This window comes from Acomys russatus, chromosome 2 (assembly GCF_903995435.1).
Source record: "Acomys russatus chromosome 2, mAcoRus1.1, whole genome shotgun sequence".
In the NCBI taxonomy this organism is placed as follows: domain Eukaryota; kingdom Metazoa; phylum Chordata; class Mammalia; order Rodentia; family Muridae; genus Acomys; species Acomys russatus.
The window spans coordinates 22,912,036-22,931,547 of NC_067138.1; the positions used below are offsets into that span (position 1 = coordinate 22,912,036).

Here is a 19,512-nt window from a genome sequence, read left to right on the forward strand (position 1 = left end):
GTAGCTTCTTTGCTAGACATGGGACATCATGTCCACCTCCACTGTCCATGCTGGTGTTGGCCTGCTGTTGTCGCAGTCACTGTGAGCTCATATGTGTGGAATCCAGTAGACACTGTTGGAATGCACTCATCTACTGCCCCTGGCTCTTACAGACTTCCTACCCTTCAAGTTAGGAGTTATGCGAAGTATGAGCTTTTTCCTTCCAAGCTACTTCTACTGCCTCTAGAACTTTTTAATCAAAGAGAGTGTTTAGATGAGGTTGGCCTGTGGCCCTTAGAGACCAGAAGAGGGCATCACATCTCCTGGAACTGCAGTTTCCCATGGTTAGAAGCCACAATATGGATGCTTGCAGCTGAACTAGGATCATCTACAAGAGCAGCAAAAGTTATTAACCATGAACATATCTCTCCCGCTTCTGGAAAGCAGTTGGTTACCCCCATAGCAGTCATGCCACAATATGCATAAAGCTACATTTGTAGCTTATCCCTTCACCCCTTTGGTGTAACACCCGCCCACCACTGGTCTCTTTTTATTAAATGTGTGTGTGTGTGTGTGTGTGTGTGTGTGTGTGTGTGTGTGTGTGTGTGTGTGTGTGTTCGTTCCCAAATATGTAAAGACAACCCGCTGAGTCCATATAATGTTACTTGTATGTATGTTTTCCGAGCTGGCCGTTTAGTATTGAATAACCAATTAACGTACTCTTCCTGAGGAAGACTGTTTCTCTCATTCTCAGTGTTCCTGGATTGTAGTTCTTTGTGTAAGGTTGGGGCCTCTTGAGGTAGTAGAGATATTAGCATGTCTATTAGTTGAATCATCCTTGTTCAGGTCATGTTTTGGCAGCCATGTTGGTGAGATTTCATAGATTTAGTTTTTCTGACATTTGTAGGAGACATAGACTCACAACAAGCTTTGTGTCCTCTGGCTCTCCCAGTCTTCCACCAACAATGACTGCTGAGGCCTAGGCATAGATGTATCCATTGGGACTGGGCTTCTGTAATGGTTCTTGATGAGGGGTGAAGACTGCACTTATCTGTGGATTTAAAGACACGTATTTAGAATGTAGTTAGGAAATGTGCCAATTTAGTCAAATAGTGGTTCTAAGTCCTCCTCCAAGATCCATGCCTTCCTACGCTGGGTAGCTGGCTGAGTTTCCAGTACCATCCATGATTTTGTTACTGTCTAGCAGGTTTTAGGTCCAATGAGAGCAGTTGATTACCGCCAAGGTATGTGAGCCACTACTGCACCCTTAGGGCTGTTGTTCCATGCTGTCCACTGTTGTGATTCATAGGTGCCACAGCTGCTGGGCAGGACTAGTGGTTGATTCCCTCGGAGGCTTTCAGGTCAGATCCAACTCATGTCCTATGAGTGCTGTGTCCATCTTCAGCAATCGAGACTTAGCCTTCTGCCCTTGAGGAGAAGGGCAACAAAAGGCAACAGCAATTAGCCTGTAATATTTTGGGAGTCTCTTGGATGGCCCTGACCAAGAACGCAGAAGAGGCCTTCTTGTGCCTGATGTTGGGATTTTTGTTAGTCTACAGCTGTGTGTGTGTGTGTGTGTGTGTGTGTAGAGAGAACAAATAAAATATGTGTAGTACATATATACACACATATAGAGTTATTTATGGTATAGGCATATATATATGTACTTAATAATATTCCTTATGACTTTTTCAGACATTCTTGTTTTTCTTTTTTTTACCTTCCTTTCTACCTTCTGTATTTATGTCTCTTCGGTTTTTTTTTTTTGTTTTTTGTTTTTTTTTTTTATGTTTCAAAATTTCTTTACCATGTCTGTTGTTTGAAGAACATTTAAATTCCACTGGTGGTAAGCTTTCTTCAGTTATCTTCCATCGTACAGAGTCTTAATCTTTTTATAAACTTTTAAAAATGATTTACTTTTACTTTTATTTCTATGTGCATTGGTGTTTTGCCTGCATGTATGTTTGTGGTATTGGATCTCCTGCAGCTGGAGTTACAGATTTTGTAAGCTGCCGTGTGGTTGCTGGGAACTAAACTCAGAACCTCTGAAAGAGCAGCCAGTGCTCTTAACTGCTGAGCCATCTCTTCAGCCCACAGGGTCTTAAATTTAGGATTTATTTTTCCACTGCAAACAGTATATAGATGTGGAAATGTGCCACTGACCTGAATGTTGGCCTTTATAGTATTTCATGATAATTTTGCTGCCATTCAAATAATTCATTTGTATACAATGTGCTATTTCTCTGTATATGCTTTCACTATTTTTTCCCTCTTTGCTTCTCTGAAATTTAATTATAATATATTTTGGCATGTATTTCCTTGGATATCTTCTTATTGTTTCTTCAGCTTTAAAAGACATAGTTTTGTATATAGTACCACATTTTGTGTTTGTAGTTACAAAGCCCTGTTAGTTATGAAGTTAGTTTTGTACGTAATAGCTAGCATTGTAGCTTAAAAAAGAATACGTTAGTATATACTCCCTTTGGTAAAGGGAATAATTTTTTTTTTTTTTTTTTTTTTTTTACATAGAAGGTCTCTTCTGGGATCCAAAATGAAAAATTTCTTTCTATGGTTTCCTGCAAAATAATATGGAGAACTGTTGATTAAAATCACTCACATTTTATTTTGTTTGAAGGGAGCTAATTAGCAGCATCCCTGGATTTGAGACTGATGTTGATAAGCAACAAGGTGGGATATTTTTTTCTACCTCCAAATTACCTAGTTTTCATAGCTTGTTTTTCTTTTGTTTTGTTTTGCTTTGGTTTTTTGAGACAAGGTTTTTCTTTGTAGCCTTGGCTGTCCTAGACTCGTTTTCTAGACCAGGCTGGTCTCGAACTCACAATGATTGGCCTGCTTCTGCCTCCCAAGTACTACGATATAGCTTGTTTTTCTTACCAATTAAATTGATCACAAACTTGTGTTTCTAAGCAGTTATGGCCTGAATAAATTAAAAACGGCCTTAGAGACACTCAGCATCAGCCTCTGTCCAGATGTTAGATGTAAGAGCCGAAGCAGAAAAGGGTGAAAAATGCAAAACACAGCTATTCTATTTCTCGTAGTTCTCTCTACATGGTAACATTATTGAGTGTCAACTTATTGTGTGACTGACACAGCTGGGTGCTAGGAATGCAAGTAAGGGTTAAAAAATGACTCTTATTATGTCATGGACACAAATCACCACTAAAGTATATCCCTCTTTTCTTTTTGTTTTTCGAGACAGGTTTCTCTGTGTAGCCTTGGCTGTCCTGGCTCTGTAGACCAGGCTGGCCCGGAACTCACAGAGATCCGCCTGCCTCTGCCTCCCTGAGTGCTGGGATTAAAGGCATGGGCCACCACGCCCAGCTAAAATGTATTCCTCTTTTATATTCCTCTTATGTAGCTGAAATTTTGAGCCTCTTTTTGTTGTTATTGTTCGGTTTGTTTGTTTTTGTTTTTTAAATCAAACCCTGCCTCTTCCACATTCTGGTACCACTGCTCTACCCGTTCCTGTGCGTGATGCTTTTAGATTCCATGTACAAATGGTCACCTGGTATTTGTCTTTCTATACCTGTCTTATTTCCCTTAAGCATTGTGAACCTTTATTGTATCTTCAAATAGTTCCAATTAATAGTTTTACACTGTCCCTTTTTTATTCCAACCATTGGTTAAATGGAAAGGCTTTGTTCGTCAGAGAGCTAGACTGAAATTCCAAATATCAAATGTTTGCCACACAATAGACAATGTATATATTGTAGGAATTTGTGCTATGGCAAAGTAATTTGAGCAAGTTACTTTATACTTAATACAGTGCTTAGCAATAGAAGGTAGTAAGTAGTATTAAATTTAAAGTTGTTGCATTACTTTTTTGAGGAAAGACATGAACATCTATTTACCCCAGTGACAGACCAAAGAAATGATTCTACCCAAGACCAGCTCGCCGAAGCAATTAGGTTAATTGGAGTTGAGTTATTTGCAGGAGCATGGCTCAGGACATGTCATGAAACTAGAAGGAGCACGTCGAGAAGGAAGGAAAGGATCTTAACATAGATGGAGAAATAATGGGATACATGTAGCATGAAAGTAGAAGAGACGCTGTTCTGTGGGAGAAAAGGACCAGCAAGGGGGCAGGGCTGATAAGGGATAAAGGAAAGAACGTAGCATGAAAGTGCTGTAATATTACTGTGCATGCTAAATTGAAAGATTAATTTTAAAAATTGGACATGCTTATTTTATAGGATGTTTTCAATATAGTCCTAACTAGAAAAATTAGTTACTGTCAACACATACAAGCATTTTTAAAAAGTTATAATCCTGCTAAGATGCAAAGTGGTTACACACACACACACACACACACACAGACACACACACAGAGTGGACCATTACACATACACACACACACATGGGGTGGGGGGGGAAGAAGGGGGGGAGAATGCTAAAGACCAGGAGACCTTATATATTGTGGCATCAATATTTTGTTAGCAGTACTCCTGGTTAATGTAGTTATTAGGAGAAAAGAGGAATGCTTTGGTAATTCAAGTTCTGTAAGTTGCTGATGCACATTCTTTGTGGTCTGTTGTTTGTATATTTAGGTGAAATAAAATTTGAAAACCTGATTTTCTTTTGAATTTGCATCTTTTGCTGTTTTGTTTTTAGTGTCCCAAATGAGCTTAATGAAGACTGTAATCAAATTACCTAGTAAATATTTTGTCTTCCTATGCTAATATATGCTTCTCTCTCTCTCTTTTTTCTCTCACCAGAGGAAATAAAAGTTGAAACTGAGAAACAAAGGTTTGTATGGCTTCTTTTCTTTTATAAAATTGATTTGCATACTTGCCAGTCTTGTCCAAAATAGTAATACAATCATCTATACTTTTAGCATTACAGATTTTTTTATCTATGTAATAAAATAAAAAATAGTTACGAAACAACTTCATATAAATTAGACATTTCTGAAATACCATAAGCCATATTTTAACTTATTGAAGAATTTAATATATATTTAGAAAAATTACTAGAGTTCTCTGACCTCATTAACTTCTTTAGAACAGAATAGAAATAATTCAAAAGTGTACTTCAGCATAAAGGCATGTCGAAAGCCTATGGCTGCTTAAAGTTTTACAATACTATGTTATATTCAATGAAATATTTATATAATAGAACTTGGGATCTTTGAAAAAAGACAGCAGTCCCATTTTGTGTCTGGCAGCTGTGGTGACTACTGTTTATTCTGCAGCATATCACTGACCTCTCTTGCTTTCCTTTCCTTGTGTAATGCAGAAAGATAGAAAAATGGTTGATACAGTTTATTTTATAACTGATTTTCGTTTCCTCCATGAATTTGTCATCATTAAGTAAATGTGGTATTCTACTTACACTCTTCCTTTTTTTTTTTTTTTTTTTAGTCCTCCTCATGGAGAAGCAAAAGCTGGATCAAGCACCCTTCCACCTGTGAAATCAAAGACAAATTTTATTGAAGCAGACAAGTACTTCTTACCCTTTGAGTTGGCATGCCAGTCCAAATGTCCCCGCATAGTTAGTACATCTCTAGATTGTTTGCAGGTGTGTATAAACTGGATCATCATTTGGAAATAATTTCGCTAAATCTCTATTATTTTATAGAATGCAGCATTTTGATATTGACACTCTTTGCTATCTTAGAATTTTGCTCACCCTGGGGCATTCATTAATGTCAGAAATAGTCATGAGTGCATCCCCCTTTTATTCTCATGTACAAACACACACAGTGTCCTAGATATTCTGAGGCAGCTTTCCAGATGTCAAGTGTTTGTTTGTTTTCAGGTATTGTTGCTGTCCATTAGCTGCATACTCTGCTAACAGCTTAGTAGCCAAGAAGAGATAATTTATTCTTAAGATAGGTTAAAGATAAATTAATCTGATTTCTGGCCTTGCTTTCTCTGGAGTGCTAGTGTTAGTAACATTTAATGCCTTCCTTCCAAGCTAAAATGGTAATACTGAAAGATAATTTTGAGATATTTTTTTTCAGCTAGTGTTTGGAAACTGAATTTCGTGACAAATGATGATATAAGTTGGAAAGAGATTTGATGCCATTTGAAGGTGTTAAGATAGTCCTCCAAAAACACTATCAGTAAAACCTTGTTTAGATAGAAAGCAGCAAGCAGTTCTAACATATCACAGACATGTTCTTAAGGCCTGGCTTTCTGGAAGTATTGCCTAATAGTTTTGTTGTTATTGGTCTGCTTTTGTAATCATTGTAACTACAAATAGGTACCCAATTTTATTAAACTACAGAAAAAAAAAACGTATAGTCTTTGGCTTTGAGTATACCTTGATGTTTTTGTTTAAAAATTAATGCATATTCATTCAAATGTATTTCAGTTCAGAGTAAGCTAGTGTACTTTTTAGTTAGCTTGACGAGGTGCTTTATTATGTCTGTTTCAGAAACTCATTGCTTACGGGCACTTGACTGGCAATGCTCCAGATAGTACGACACCAGGCAAAAAATTAATTGATAGAATTATTGAAACAATATGTGGCTGCTTCCAAGGTCCTCAAACAGATGAAGGAGTTCAGTTGCAGATAATAAAGGTAATTAATTGTATAAAATGATTGTATTTTTTATTATTATACTTTTATAACGAGAAAACTTCCTGCCTTGAAAATATTAGGAAAGGTTATTTTCTGTGCATTCTGGCTTTGACAGAGACTATTGGGATAATGTTTAGAACCTAGGTGAGATTTGTTGTTTTATGCCAAGAGTTCATTAGAAGAAAAGTTGTGACCTCACTGTTTTCTGTATTGTTAGGTCCCATGTAGTCTTCCTTCTCAGGCCATGTATCACCAAGTAGACTGTTGACTGGCTTTCGGTATTCTCTTGTGCCCATCCACCTATTGAACCTGTGCCAAAACAACAAACAAACTAACCAAGTTTGTGCTGTAATGAACCTGGATTGTTGGATTCCTTTAGAGAAAAACTAGTTATGTTCTAGTTGCTGATGTTGCAACTATGGTAACATATTTATGCTCAGTTTTGATGAAGTGTAAATACTCTACATTGTAATAAACACGAGTACTGTTTCTAACGAAGCTTAGCTAAAGAGTGTTCTAGAGTTCAGAGGCCTATGGGAAAACTACTTTCACAGTAGTGAAAGCCTCAGATATAGTCAGTTAATAGTTGGTCACATGTTCAAAGTAGCTAGAAAGCTATATATTACCTAAAGTGGTCATTGTTTTGAAATTTTTAATTTTAAAATGAAAAGACATATTTTTGTGCTTGAATTCATGATGCAGAAAATTGCTTTGTGTTTCTTTCCTCTTAAAGGCTTTACTTACAGCAGTAACATCACAACATATAGAAATTCATGAAGGAACTGTACTGCAAGCTGTGAGAACATGCTACAATATCTATCTAGCCAGCAAAAATCTCATCAATCAGACAACAGCCAAAGCTACTCTTACTCAGATGCTAAATGTTATCTTTGCACGCATGGAAAACCAAGCAGTGAGTATTAAAATATTGAAAGGGTGAGAGAACACCACAGGCCTCAAATGTAGAAGGGAGTTTGGAGTAGTTAAAGTCTGTGTTTCTGTTCGAAGTGCCTTTTGTCTACAGTAAGATGTGAGGGTTCCGTGCTGCATTTTTAGTTTTACTGACTTGTTTAACTTTAGACAACATGTACTTTTAATCTCACAAAAATGTATATAGTTGATTACCTCATGGAAGTGTTTATGAATTGATATTTTACCAAACTTAAATTTAATAAAGTATAAAGTAGATATAAAACTACCTCATTTGACCTGTTCAGGTATTCTCTGAACCTTAAAACGAAGGTGCATTCTTATATCGATAAAGTTTATTAGTATATTTTATTTCTTCCACACAGTAAGGGCTATGTTTTTTTTGTTTTGTTTTGTTTTGTTTTTAATCCTTAAAATTACTTCAGGTTGGTTGGAAAGAGAATAAGAGCTACAGGTGTTAACTTGGCTTTTTATTTGTTTTGGTGTACACTTTATTTAGCAGAAAGATTGCAAAAATATTTGAGAGATATTTCTCTTGCACCCTTGACCTTTTTGTTTTGTTTTGTTTTGGATTTTGTGTGAATGTATGTGGTGTATGCTGGTGTGCTTCTGCAACATACATGTGTGTGGAGGCCGGCTGTGTTGAGATTCTGAGTCTTCCTTCATCAGCTGCTGCCCGCCTTCTGGTGTTGTGGTTGGGTCAGCCTCGGCATCTGTTTGTCCTTACCCTCCCAGCACTCGGGTTACAGACACATGCCCCTGCACCTTGCTCATGTGTTAGTTCTGAGGACCCAAACCTAGGTCCTCGTGCTTTTATGACAAACGCTGTGCCCTTTGTGCCTTCTCCCGTTTGACTCTGCGTCCCTTAACAGTGTGACCAAAGCATAGCAGTCAGGAGCAGAGTCAACTCTAGAATAGAGCCTTACTTGGACTCTATCAATCTCACCAACAATACCTGGTTTCTACTTTATTATCTGACCTAGAATTGCTACTCCCTGTTCTGTTACAGTGCCTCAGCCTTTTCTTATTTATCATGATTTTGCTTTCTTTCATGTTTTCTCATGATTAGAGTGAGATTTTACATTTTTTGCTAAAAATGTTTCCTTTTACATGCATTACATCAAGAAGTTAATGTTGATACCTTTTTGCTGGTGATATTAACCTTGATCACTTGGTTACAAATAAAACTGTTGGGAGCTGGACATGGTTTAGCTGCTACAGAGGATCCGGGTTCAATTCCTAACACTTGTATGTTGCTTACAACCATTTACAACTCTAATTCCAGAGGATCCTACACCTTCTTCTGGCCTCCTCTCTTGTGTTGCACAGACATATTATACCCAGACAAAACACTCAAATACATAAAACTGAATCATTAAAAGAATATACCTGTCAGGTTGCATTTAATAGATATCTTGGGAGGTATTGTAAGACTATGCAAATATCTTATTTTCCCCCATAGCTCATTTTAGTCTCTTTTAGTAGTCGATCTTGTTGGGAATAACTGTTTCCTTGGTGGTGTGTTCCTGCTTCTCTCCTTCCTTCTCTATTAACTAGAGTCCTCTTTTTTTTTTTTTTTTTTTTTTTTAAATCAGTGTATCTATTAATTCAGTAAATTAAATCAGACTACTCCTGGGTCTTTATTCTATTTTATGTATAGTAACCTGATATTATCATTTTATTGCCCATGTTATTTCAGCTTGGGGTCCTTTAGCCCATTTGACAAGATACCAATCTGGTGTGAATACTTCCATACTGTTCTGGAATCCTTAGCTATTTTATGCTCATTAAAAAAAAACTCTTTGAAGCTTTTTGTAAATACACAGTATGTCTTGATAATATCTACTCTTTCCCTCTTTAATTCCTCTCAAGACCCTCCTCCCCATTATATCTTCCTCTCAACTTTATATCCTTTTATAATTATTTAATATATTGAGTTTAGTTAGTGCTGTCAGTGGTCATGAATTGTCCCCTGGGTCATGGGAACTGACCACTCCCCCAGTGACCATCAGTTGCCAGCAGCTCCTCAGCTAGGGGCAATGCCTCAAGTCCATGCCCATTCCATTCTGAAATCTGTACCTGGCTTGGTCTTATGTAGCTAACCACAGTTGCTATGAGTTCATGCGTACAACAGTCATTTAATTTTGCCCTTTACAGCTTTGAAATCAACCATTTCAACAAGGAGCTTGGCTCCTTCAGTTGGGCCAAGGACATTTATTTAGATACCAAAGTCTGGAACTCACCAAGTTACCTAGTGTGTTTGTTGTCTTTGAGTCATGGCTTCTGACTCTCTAAGCAAATACAGCTAGAACACACACCTGTATGTGACTTTTTTCTGTCTATATTTAAAGACATATGTTTATACTGACATTTTGATTCCAGCTTAACATCACAAGGTTCATTTTAGCCTTCTCCCTTGATTTACTTATAACTTCTTTCTCTGAACAGCATGAGATGTGGCTTTTATTTTCATTTTGGTATTGTTTGTTCTTTAAATTTTATACAAGTATACAATGCATCTTAGTCATATCCGTTTCTACCCCTCTCCCCCGCAAAAAAAATTTCCCTCCTATTTCATGTTGCCACTACCTGGTTCATCTCCTTTACCTCCTCCTGTTTTAAAAAATGTACTGAGTCCAGTTAGTGTCACCCACAGTCACATGAGTATGGGGACATCCACCGGAGTATGGGCAACCTACCTACCAGTGGCTATGTCCCCGAAGAAAGTGTATTCTCTCTTTCCCAGCATCCATTAGTTGCCAATAGTTCCTTGGCTAGTGCAGAGCTCATGAGCTCCTCCATCCACACTGAAATGCTGCCTGATTTTGTCTTATACATGTTTTGCAGGTAACCACAGCTACTGTGAGTTTATGAGAGCAGTGGCCACATCATATGTCTAAAAGATGCATTTCATAGCGCTCTACCCCACCCTCTGACTCTTTCTTTCTTTCCACTCCTACTTCCCTGGTCCCTAGGCAGGAGAGGTTGATATAGCTGCTTCATTTAGGGCTGAGCATTCAACAGTAGTCACATATTCTTAGCTCTCTGATGGGTTATGAGTCTCTACATTAACCATTGCCAACTGCAAAAGGAAGTTTTTCTCATCAAAGTTGAGAGGATCCTGATTTATTGATTGAATTGGTGGCACAGCTGCACTGAGTTGAGAGGTGATGGTCTCAGATCCCTGTGGTACTAGCAAGATATATTGGTCTCAGAAGTTTGTTTTCATTCTAATTATGGATCTCGTAGTCTTTATAAAATAAGAATTTTAGACTGTTAATTATAAGGTTCTTATACTTTTTTAGACAGAATCACTTAATTCAATTTTTAAAATAAATTTATATAATTCTTTTTTATTTGAAATGTTACTGGAGATTATGAAAGATTACTTGATATTGTAAAATATTTATCTTTGTTGAAATTAATCCTGTGATAATCATTCATATCAGCTAACAAAGATTGGAAGAAATGTATGAGGAGCAATAAAATTCTAAAAAATGAAGTACTGGGACCCTGCTTGATGTTTTTGGCATCTTGTTAAGTGAGCCAGTTTACTAGCTGATATTACATACACAAAATGACAGGCTTTCCAAAATGACATCTAAACATTGACAGATGTGGTAACTTTACTTACTAAATATGGCTTTATTGCACTGTTTAAATTAAAAGGTGTTGTATATGATAATGTCAGAACATGTTACGAAAGGGAATGTACTGAAAAGTTCTTATGCTTTGTTTCCCATGTGATTATTTCCTAATCTCCACCTCACATAGATGTTTCTTGTGTATCTTTCTAGACTTTATTTCCAGGTATATATAGACAAAAGGGAGAGAGAGTGTAGATGTGAATAAGTATGTGTGTGTTGGACTTTGTTCTTTTTGGTGGAATTTTTGGTTTTAGGTAAATATTTTATTAGCAACAATCCAGTTGCTACTTGGTGACATTAACACTGTTTTCATTTTGTTTAGATACTACATTTCACAGCATCACACATCGAATCCAAGGTCTGGAGATAGGGCTCAGTTGTAAGAGCACTTGCTGCTATTCCAGAAGATCCCAGTTCGGTTCCCAGCACCCGAATCTCATAATCCAACACCCTCTTCTGGCCTTCATGAGCACCAGCACGCATGCGCATTCACTCATGTGGACACACCACATACAAATAAAAATAATAAAATATAAACACCAAGCATAGTCAGATAAAAGTATATTAGTGAAGACTTCTCTCTGTTCTTATGTATCAATTTCCAGACATCTAAGAAATAATATTGTTTCTTTTGGTATATTTTATGTTGGTTCTGATAGTCTATAATTCCCAAGCCCAGAGAAAAAGGATACCGTATTTAAAGGATTTGTAGTTAGGTAATTAGGTGAATTTCAGGATACTTATTTTACTAACACTGGAAATCATTTTGTTCTTTCCAGTTACAGGAAGCCAAACAAATGGAAAGAGAAAGGCATCGGCAGCACCATCATCTGTTACAGTCTCCAGTAAGCCATCATGAGCCCGAGTCACCTCATCTTAGATATGTGCCACCTCAGGCTGTTGATCATAGATCCCAGGAACATGAAGGGGATCTTGATCCCCAAACACATGATATGGACAAAAGTCTCCAAGATGATACCGAGCCTGAAAATGGATCTGATGTTTCCAGTGCAGAAAATGAGCAGACAGAAGCTGATCAGGCAACTGCAGCTGAAAGTAATCTTGAGATGGGGCTGTGGGCTGCTTGCATGTTAAGGGAAGTGCTGGGATGAGGTTTTGTTGAAATAAGGAGACGCGATTTAATGGTGACCAGATAGTTTGTGATAATCGTGATCTTTTCTATCAGTGGTAAAGCTAATTTACTTCAATCTGCATAGTATCTCTTAATGATGCTGTCTGTGCCTTCATCATCACTTCACAGTGTGATATGTAGACTGCTCTGGGAAGAGAGACACCTTTCTGAAAAGAATCATAAATACCTATAACAGAATTACACAGGTACTTTAGTTTTTTCACATCAGTTTTCTAGCAGACAAAGGATCCATTCAGTAAGAGCTTTTAGAAGATGATTGAAAATTTAACATCATTATTGGTTTAGAAAGTATCATGTCGACAGGCATGGTGGTGTGCACACCTTTAATCCCAGCACTTGGAAGGCAGATCTCTGTGGGTTCCAGGACAACCAGAGCTACACAGAGAAACCCTGTCATGAAAGAAAGAATCATATCTGAAATCCCAGTACTTGGGAGGCAGAGGGAAGAACCTGACTTTTGAGGCTGGCTTGGACTATATAGCAAGAACGTATTTTCAGGAAAAATTAACGAAATTGATTATAAAAATAATATTGACTAACCAAATAGCATATAAAAAAAAATTTTTATGGAGGCTAGAGAGATGGTCCAGCAGTTAAGAGCACTGTCTGTTCTTCCAGAGGTCTTGTGTTCAATTCCCAGGAACCACATGGTGGCTCACCAACCATCTATAATGTGATCTGGTGCCCTCTTCTGGCTTTCACATGTATGTGCAGACAGAGCACTGTACACATACTAAATACAGAAATAAATCTTTTAAAAATGTTTTTATATCAGCAACAGTCAGCAAAGTTGAGATGTTCTCTCTTTCACTTTTTTTGTTTAATCTGTGGGTATGTGCATGATGAGTGTGTAAGCATAAGTGCGCATGTGGCACATTGCACATGTGGGAGGTCGGAAGACAAATTTTGGATGTCAGTCTTTGCCTTTCCACATTGCTTAAGACAGATTTGCTGGCCTGGGAACTTCCAAAGAGTTTCCTGTCTCCACTTCCCATCTCATTGTTGGAGAATTGAGATTACAGACAAGTACATTTTGTGGGCTCTAGGGACTTGAACTTGGATCTTCCTGCTTGTAGAACAAGAGCTTTCCCCAGTGAACCTACTCCTAGTCCTGTGGTACATTTTCCAAGAAAAATTTTATGTAAGAGATGTTACATTGTCTTAAAATTAATTTTTATATAGATTTTTCTATAAAAGTAATAACCTTATGAAATAAGTTTCTCTTTATTCTTTGATCCTGCCAGGGAGTTGGAGTTGTTCCCTTTTCTTGTTGCTTAGATTGACTTGATACATGATAGAAATTGTGTTGCTCTCTGTTGTGGATAAATTGGACTTAGTTAGACTTCATCCGAAATCTGTTTTTACTTCATTTGAGGAAAGACCTCCGCTATTGACGTTTTTATTTATTTATTATTATCATTTTTGGTTTTTTGAGACAAGGTTTCTCTGTGTAGCCTTAACTATCCTGGACTCAGCTTGTAGACCAGGCTGGCCTCGAACTCACAGTGATCTACCTGCCTCTGCCTCCCAAGTGCTGGGATTAAAGGCGTGCGCCACCACCACCCGGATATTGACGTTTTTTAAAACTCTGTTTTCTAGAACTCAGTAGGGGCATAAATAGATATGTCATGTACATACATATGTGGAGGCAAAAAGTCAGCCAACTTAAAGCATCGTTCCTTGGATGCTACCCATTTTATTTTTGAAATGAGGACTCTGACTGGCTCGGGGCTGCACTAATGAGGCTAGCCTGGCTGGTCCATGACTCCCAAGGACCTGCCTGTCTTTGCCTGCCCAGAACTGGTACTATAAGTACACAACACCGCACCTAGTTTACATGTGCACAATGTGTTCTGATGACTCGAACAGCTCACCCCTCTGCTCCATGGAACTCCCTTTTTCATATTTATATTTTTGTTTTGTTTTGTGACCCAGTGTGCTTAACTATAGCCATCTGTTTGCCTGAGTGTATGATTCTCCATTGGAGTGTACTAGGCTTACCAGTGAGTACTCACCTGATGGCAGTGACTCCCCATTTTCCAGAATCTAGCAGTGATCACTAGTTCAGTCAGACTCCCGCCTCCTAGGGCAGGGATGGAGAACATTTCTTGAGCCCCTCCCCCTCTGGTTGGCAGTTAACAGGCCCGTTTTTGGGCTGGTTGCATGTAGGAAAGTACAGTTGCTTTGACTCCATGATTGGGATGGCTGTGTCATGCCTGGAAGTAAAAGCATTCTGTAGTTCTTCCTGTGTTCTACTCTTGCATTGTCTGTGTCCCCTTGTCTGCAGTGTTCTTGATCTTTACAGGGGGTGCTGTACATGTCTTGTTCATGGTTCAGTACTTAGCCCCATTTATTCTCAGCACCTAGTATAGTCAGTTGTTCTGCAGAGAAGATCTTCTCTGGTTAAGGCTGAGCAAAAGCCAGATGGTGGTTTTGTCTTTGAGGTAGGGTTTTAGTACATAGCCTTGGCTGCCCTGCGCTACGTAGACCAGGCTGGCCTTGAGTGTATAGAGATCTTCCTACCTCCCTGTTGCTGACACCCAGCTTTTTAAAGATTTCTGAGTATCAAACTTGGGTCCTCATGCTTTCATGACAAGCACCTTACTAACTAAACTATCTTTCCAATTTTCTTTTTGCTTTATTTCAAAAGGCTACTTAGGGCAAAACAACCATTCACACTATGTAATCTACCAACCAATGAATCCATATGCTTTGTCTAAAGTGCTTTTCCCAAAAATTGCTCTTGCTTTTCACTGCATGTTTAAAATAATTGATTCAAAGGGCTGATCTCTGACAAAGGTGGGGTTTTATTTGTTCCTTTATTTATTTTTATATATTCAGCAAACATATGTTGAGCATTCTGTGTTTTATGTTCTGAGTGCTAGAATTTGGGATTAAGACGATAGGTACAGTTATTGCTTTCAGTCTACCTAAAGGGTCAGATGAGAACGAACCAGTATAGTGTGTGGTTTCCTGGAACTGGCAGGCCTATGTAGTTAGGCTGAGGAGAATTAGGAGAGTTTCTTCATAGAGCAGTCAGTGATGCTTTAGTTGAATAGTAGTGAATAAAAATGATTAGCTAGAAAGTAGAGGAAATTTTTCCAACAGAAATAACGTGGCTATGACAAAGGAGCATGTATTGTGTTTAAAGACAACATTGTAGTTGTCTCATAGAAGGAAGGGTTATCAGGAAGGCGTTGTGATGATTTTGACCAGAAGGCATTGCTCTAACATCTCATAAATAAGCCTCTAGTTCAGAATGCATGTTCTAGAGCACAGCCTTAGCTGGGTGAAGTTGCATATACAGCTAACCTCTCTACGCAGTCTTGTGTATTACAAATACTAATCACTGGCCTGGAGAGACGGCTCAGAGGTTAAGAGCACTGGCTGCTATTCCAGAGGGCCTGAGTTCAGTTCCCAGCACCCACATGGTGGCTCACAACCACCTATAATGCGATATGATGCCCTCTTCTGTCATGCAGGTGTACTTGCAAGCAAAACACTGTATATATAATAAATAAATTTTAACAAATATTAATCACATTTCTGTCAATTTACATGATTTTTTAATTTACTGTTTTATAGAGACTTTTAGATAGTAGCTCTGTGTATTTACTCACATTGGAACTATAGTTTTCAGACTTGAAGTGTTTTAGCCAATCACAGCACAGAAATGAAAGCTTAGAAATGGTAGAACAAATACCTACCATGACACTTAAGTTTTTTTATCCCACAGAGGAAGCTCAGGCTATTTTTTTCTGCTTCATGATATAAATGTACAGATTGAACATACTTGCTTAGCAGATTTCCCATTGTGACACTAACTATTTTGTAAAACATGGCAGGTAGTAGATTAAAAAAGAGTGCAATTGTAGGGAGGACAGACTTTGAGAAAACAGTATTGTTAAGTCATAATCCTTTATAATAGTCAGCATGAGGAGAATGGAGACATTACTGTAGCCAGTAGATTAAAAAGTTGGCTGCCATTTGGTATAGGGAGATATTTGCCAGGTTCCTGGAGCATCCTAAAGTGCTAATTGAACCACCTTGGGATACTTTTAGCATTTCAAAAGCCCCAACTGTGATTCTGTTTTTATCTGTAGTCATCTATACAAGCTGTCAGATTCCATTGTTTTCTTTAGCTGTTCCTAAGAAGAAAAATTAGCATGAATTCAGTTTTACATTAGAAATGTAGATTCTTTTGTGAAAAATGAACAAAACACTAATGGTGTCCCAAGTAGTTCAGTCCCTTGTCCTCTTTACATATTTTCTGTCATAAAATGCAGCATTAATAATTGTGTCAAAGTAAAGTTTAGTTATTTTAGTTTGATGTTGGATGAGACTTAATACAAACATGTATGTACCAAGTAAAGTACATGTTAATGTACACATGACATGAAAAGTGCTTTATTTAGAATACTGTTAGAAGTTTGGTTCTTTATAGGAATAATTTATGAAATCCTATTAAATTGAATAGTAATTTAATAGCTGATCAAATAGAACCTTGTTAAAATGGGTTTGAACTTGAAAAATACTTAAGTATTGGCTTGGTTACAAATTCTGAATATTTAATAAGATATTGTTGCAAAATTTTTCCAGTCATTTGATTTTTCTTAAAAAGGTGTTTCATATACATATTTGTTAGATATTTCTTAAAAAGTTAAAATAATGTCTCAAATTTTCTCTTTCAAAGCATTATCTAAAAATGATATACTGTATGATGGAGACTGTGAGGAAAAGCCACATGATATTGTCCAGAGCATTGTAGATGAAATGGTGAACATCATCGTTGGAGGTAGTGTACTTCATTTGAAATTAGTTTATTCTGTTTTTCTGGATTTCATCTGACCATGGCAATCCTATAGTGTGGAACCAAGAGAGTAAAGTTGTAAGTTCTCAAATTAGTATTTGTATGTGTCTGCCAAGTGCAGTAGCCCCTCCCCCACACATGCAGGATGCTTTCTAAAATCTCTAGTGGATGCTTTCAGCCATCAGATAGCATCAAACCCTGTTTCTACCCCCTTTCCTGTGCACAGGTGCACAGATGTAATGCCTTTCCATGCCTTGTGGTCAGAATGTTGGTATCTAAGTATATCAGCAAACCAGTAAGAATCTTTCTCCACAGTTCCTATAATAACTTCAGCATATGACTTTTTCTCATTTTAGAAATTTTGTTTTTCACTTAAAGTACTTTGCCACTTCTTTTTTCCTTTTAAATACAGTAGCCTTTCCTACCTGGGTGTGATGGTATATACCTTTAATCCTAGCACTCAGGAAGCCGAGGCAGGCAGATCTCTGTGAGTTCAGTCCAGGATGGCAAAGGCTTCATAGAGAAACCCTGTCTGGAAAAACAAAAACAAACAAACAAAAAAACAAAGTAGCCTTTCCTTAGCATATCAGGACTTGACTTACTCGTTGAGGTCACTGCTAACTACAAGAAGGGATATTCAGATATTTACCATATGAGTTACAGCAGTGGATCTGATAACTAAGGCAGCATTGAGCATCTGGGTAGCATAAAGAGATGATGAGATTTAAGAGTGATGATTCAGTATAATACATGTAATGTTATATAACAGAAAAAAACCATAGAAGCAGTTGAGCAGGGTTAGAAATTTCAGAGTTAGGATTTTGGATTTTATTCTAGCACAAAGAAATCAACATTGATAATCTTAGAACTAAGAATTTTGATTAGAACATCTTTAAGAAACCAAGTCTGAAAAAAAGAAGGCCTGTAATAGACTGGCATAGCAGTCTGACCTAATTATAATAAGAATGGAACATGAGAGAAAGCAGCAAGCAATGACAGACTTTATAGTCATTCAAGTAGCTAAAGAAGAGAAAGTAAATAAATGACAGGATTGGGCACTCCACAGTGTGTCCATTCACTGAGAAGACTCACAAGACTCAACGTAGAGTTGTCTTCATTGATGGGTTTTATTACAGCCAAAGGTACAGAGTAATCACATTAATGGAAAAGATAGACAAGGTATAGTCTAGAGGAAACTGAGCTCTACTTTCAGTAGGCAGTGAAGCCATGTAGGATATTCTTAGTTCCTCCAGGATCAAATTATTGAATATTAGCAAAATGTTTATTATATATTTGAGACTTCAGGACCAGGGTTTTAATGGTTGTCACATAGTAACTTGCTGCCTCATAAGCACTAAAATTCCAAGCTCCCAAAAGAAAAGTGGTCCACCGTAGTGCAAACTGTTGTACAAATGTTTGAACTCAGTGAGCCACATTGATTAGCTCTGAATGGAAACACTCCTCAAATGGAAGACACCAAAGGTAACAGTTAAAAGTATGCTTTTCTAAGTGTTACCTCTGTTCTTTTTTGGTGCCCTCCCAGTTGTAAAACTCAATACATGAGATGTTTAGTGGTACTGTTGGCAGAATTAAGGGATGGTATAGATGTTCCTGGAGCACTAGTACTTTTGACACACTGAATTTGACCTTCAGGTCATCTGTCTCTATAGTCATGTGTATGAGACATGCAGTAGAAAGTAGCACTTTGTCCTAAACAGAGCATGGTACATTGTGTTAGTAAGCTTTATGTCATCATGTTGGATATTTGAGGAAGTAACCTCAAGAGAGAAAAGGTATATTTTGGTTCACATTTTGGGAGGTTTGAGTTCAAGATCCCTTGGTTGTATTGCTCCTGGGCTGCAGTGAGGCAGATGCTCGTTGGGGAGCAAAGCAGCTTACCTCCCTCCTGGCAAGTAGGAAGCAAAGAGGAGGGAGTGAGGGACACATCTCCCAGTGACTGCTACCTCCAAGCAGTCCCCAATGACTAATGCACCTCCAAAAGTAGTGCTGCAAGCTAAGGACCATGGCTCAACACATGAGCTGAGAGGGACGTTTCATATTTAGATAAAGCATTCTGCTCCTTGCCCCCAAAAGTTCATGGACATCTCATGTTGTAAAATGCATTTGGTCTAACTCCATGAGTTCTCAAAGTAGTAACAGTTATGGCATCATTTAAAAGGCTTCACCAAAGCAAATTCATAACTGCTGACTCCCTTAACATCAAACAGCAAGCTAAAGAACTTTCCTGTTGCAAAGGAAGGACAGGAAGCAAAGAAAAGTTGCAGCATATCAGGATACACAGTAAATCCCGTGGCTGTACCTATCAAGATACTTAAAATTCATAACCGTAACAAAATTACAGTTTTGAATATCAACAAAGTAATTTTATGGTTGAGGGTCATGAGAAACTATTAAAAGGTTGTAGCATTAGGATGGCTGAGAAGCAC

The 19,512-nt window shown here is 37.8% G+C and overlaps 1 protein-coding gene across 1 annotated transcript in view; it reads left to right on the forward strand.

The window, feature by feature from the left end:
* Window positions 1–19,512, forward strand: part of Arfgef1 (ADP ribosylation factor guanine nucleotide exchange factor 1) — an 87,350-nt gene that overhangs the window by 7,970 nt on the left and 59,868 nt on the right. Inside the window, exons 2-7 of the mRNA XM_051159102.1 lie at window positions 4,716–4,746; window positions 5,361–5,517; window positions 6,379–6,525; window positions 7,259–7,438; window positions 11,882–12,158; window positions 16,949–17,050. Coding sequence (XP_051015059.1) covers window positions 4,716–4,746; window positions 5,361–5,517; window positions 6,379–6,525; window positions 7,259–7,438; window positions 11,882–12,158; window positions 16,949–17,050 — 894 coding nt within the window. The remainder of the gene's footprint in view (window positions 1–4,715; window positions 4,747–5,360; window positions 5,518–6,378; window positions 6,526–7,258; window positions 7,439–11,881; window positions 12,159–16,948; window positions 17,051–19,512) is intronic.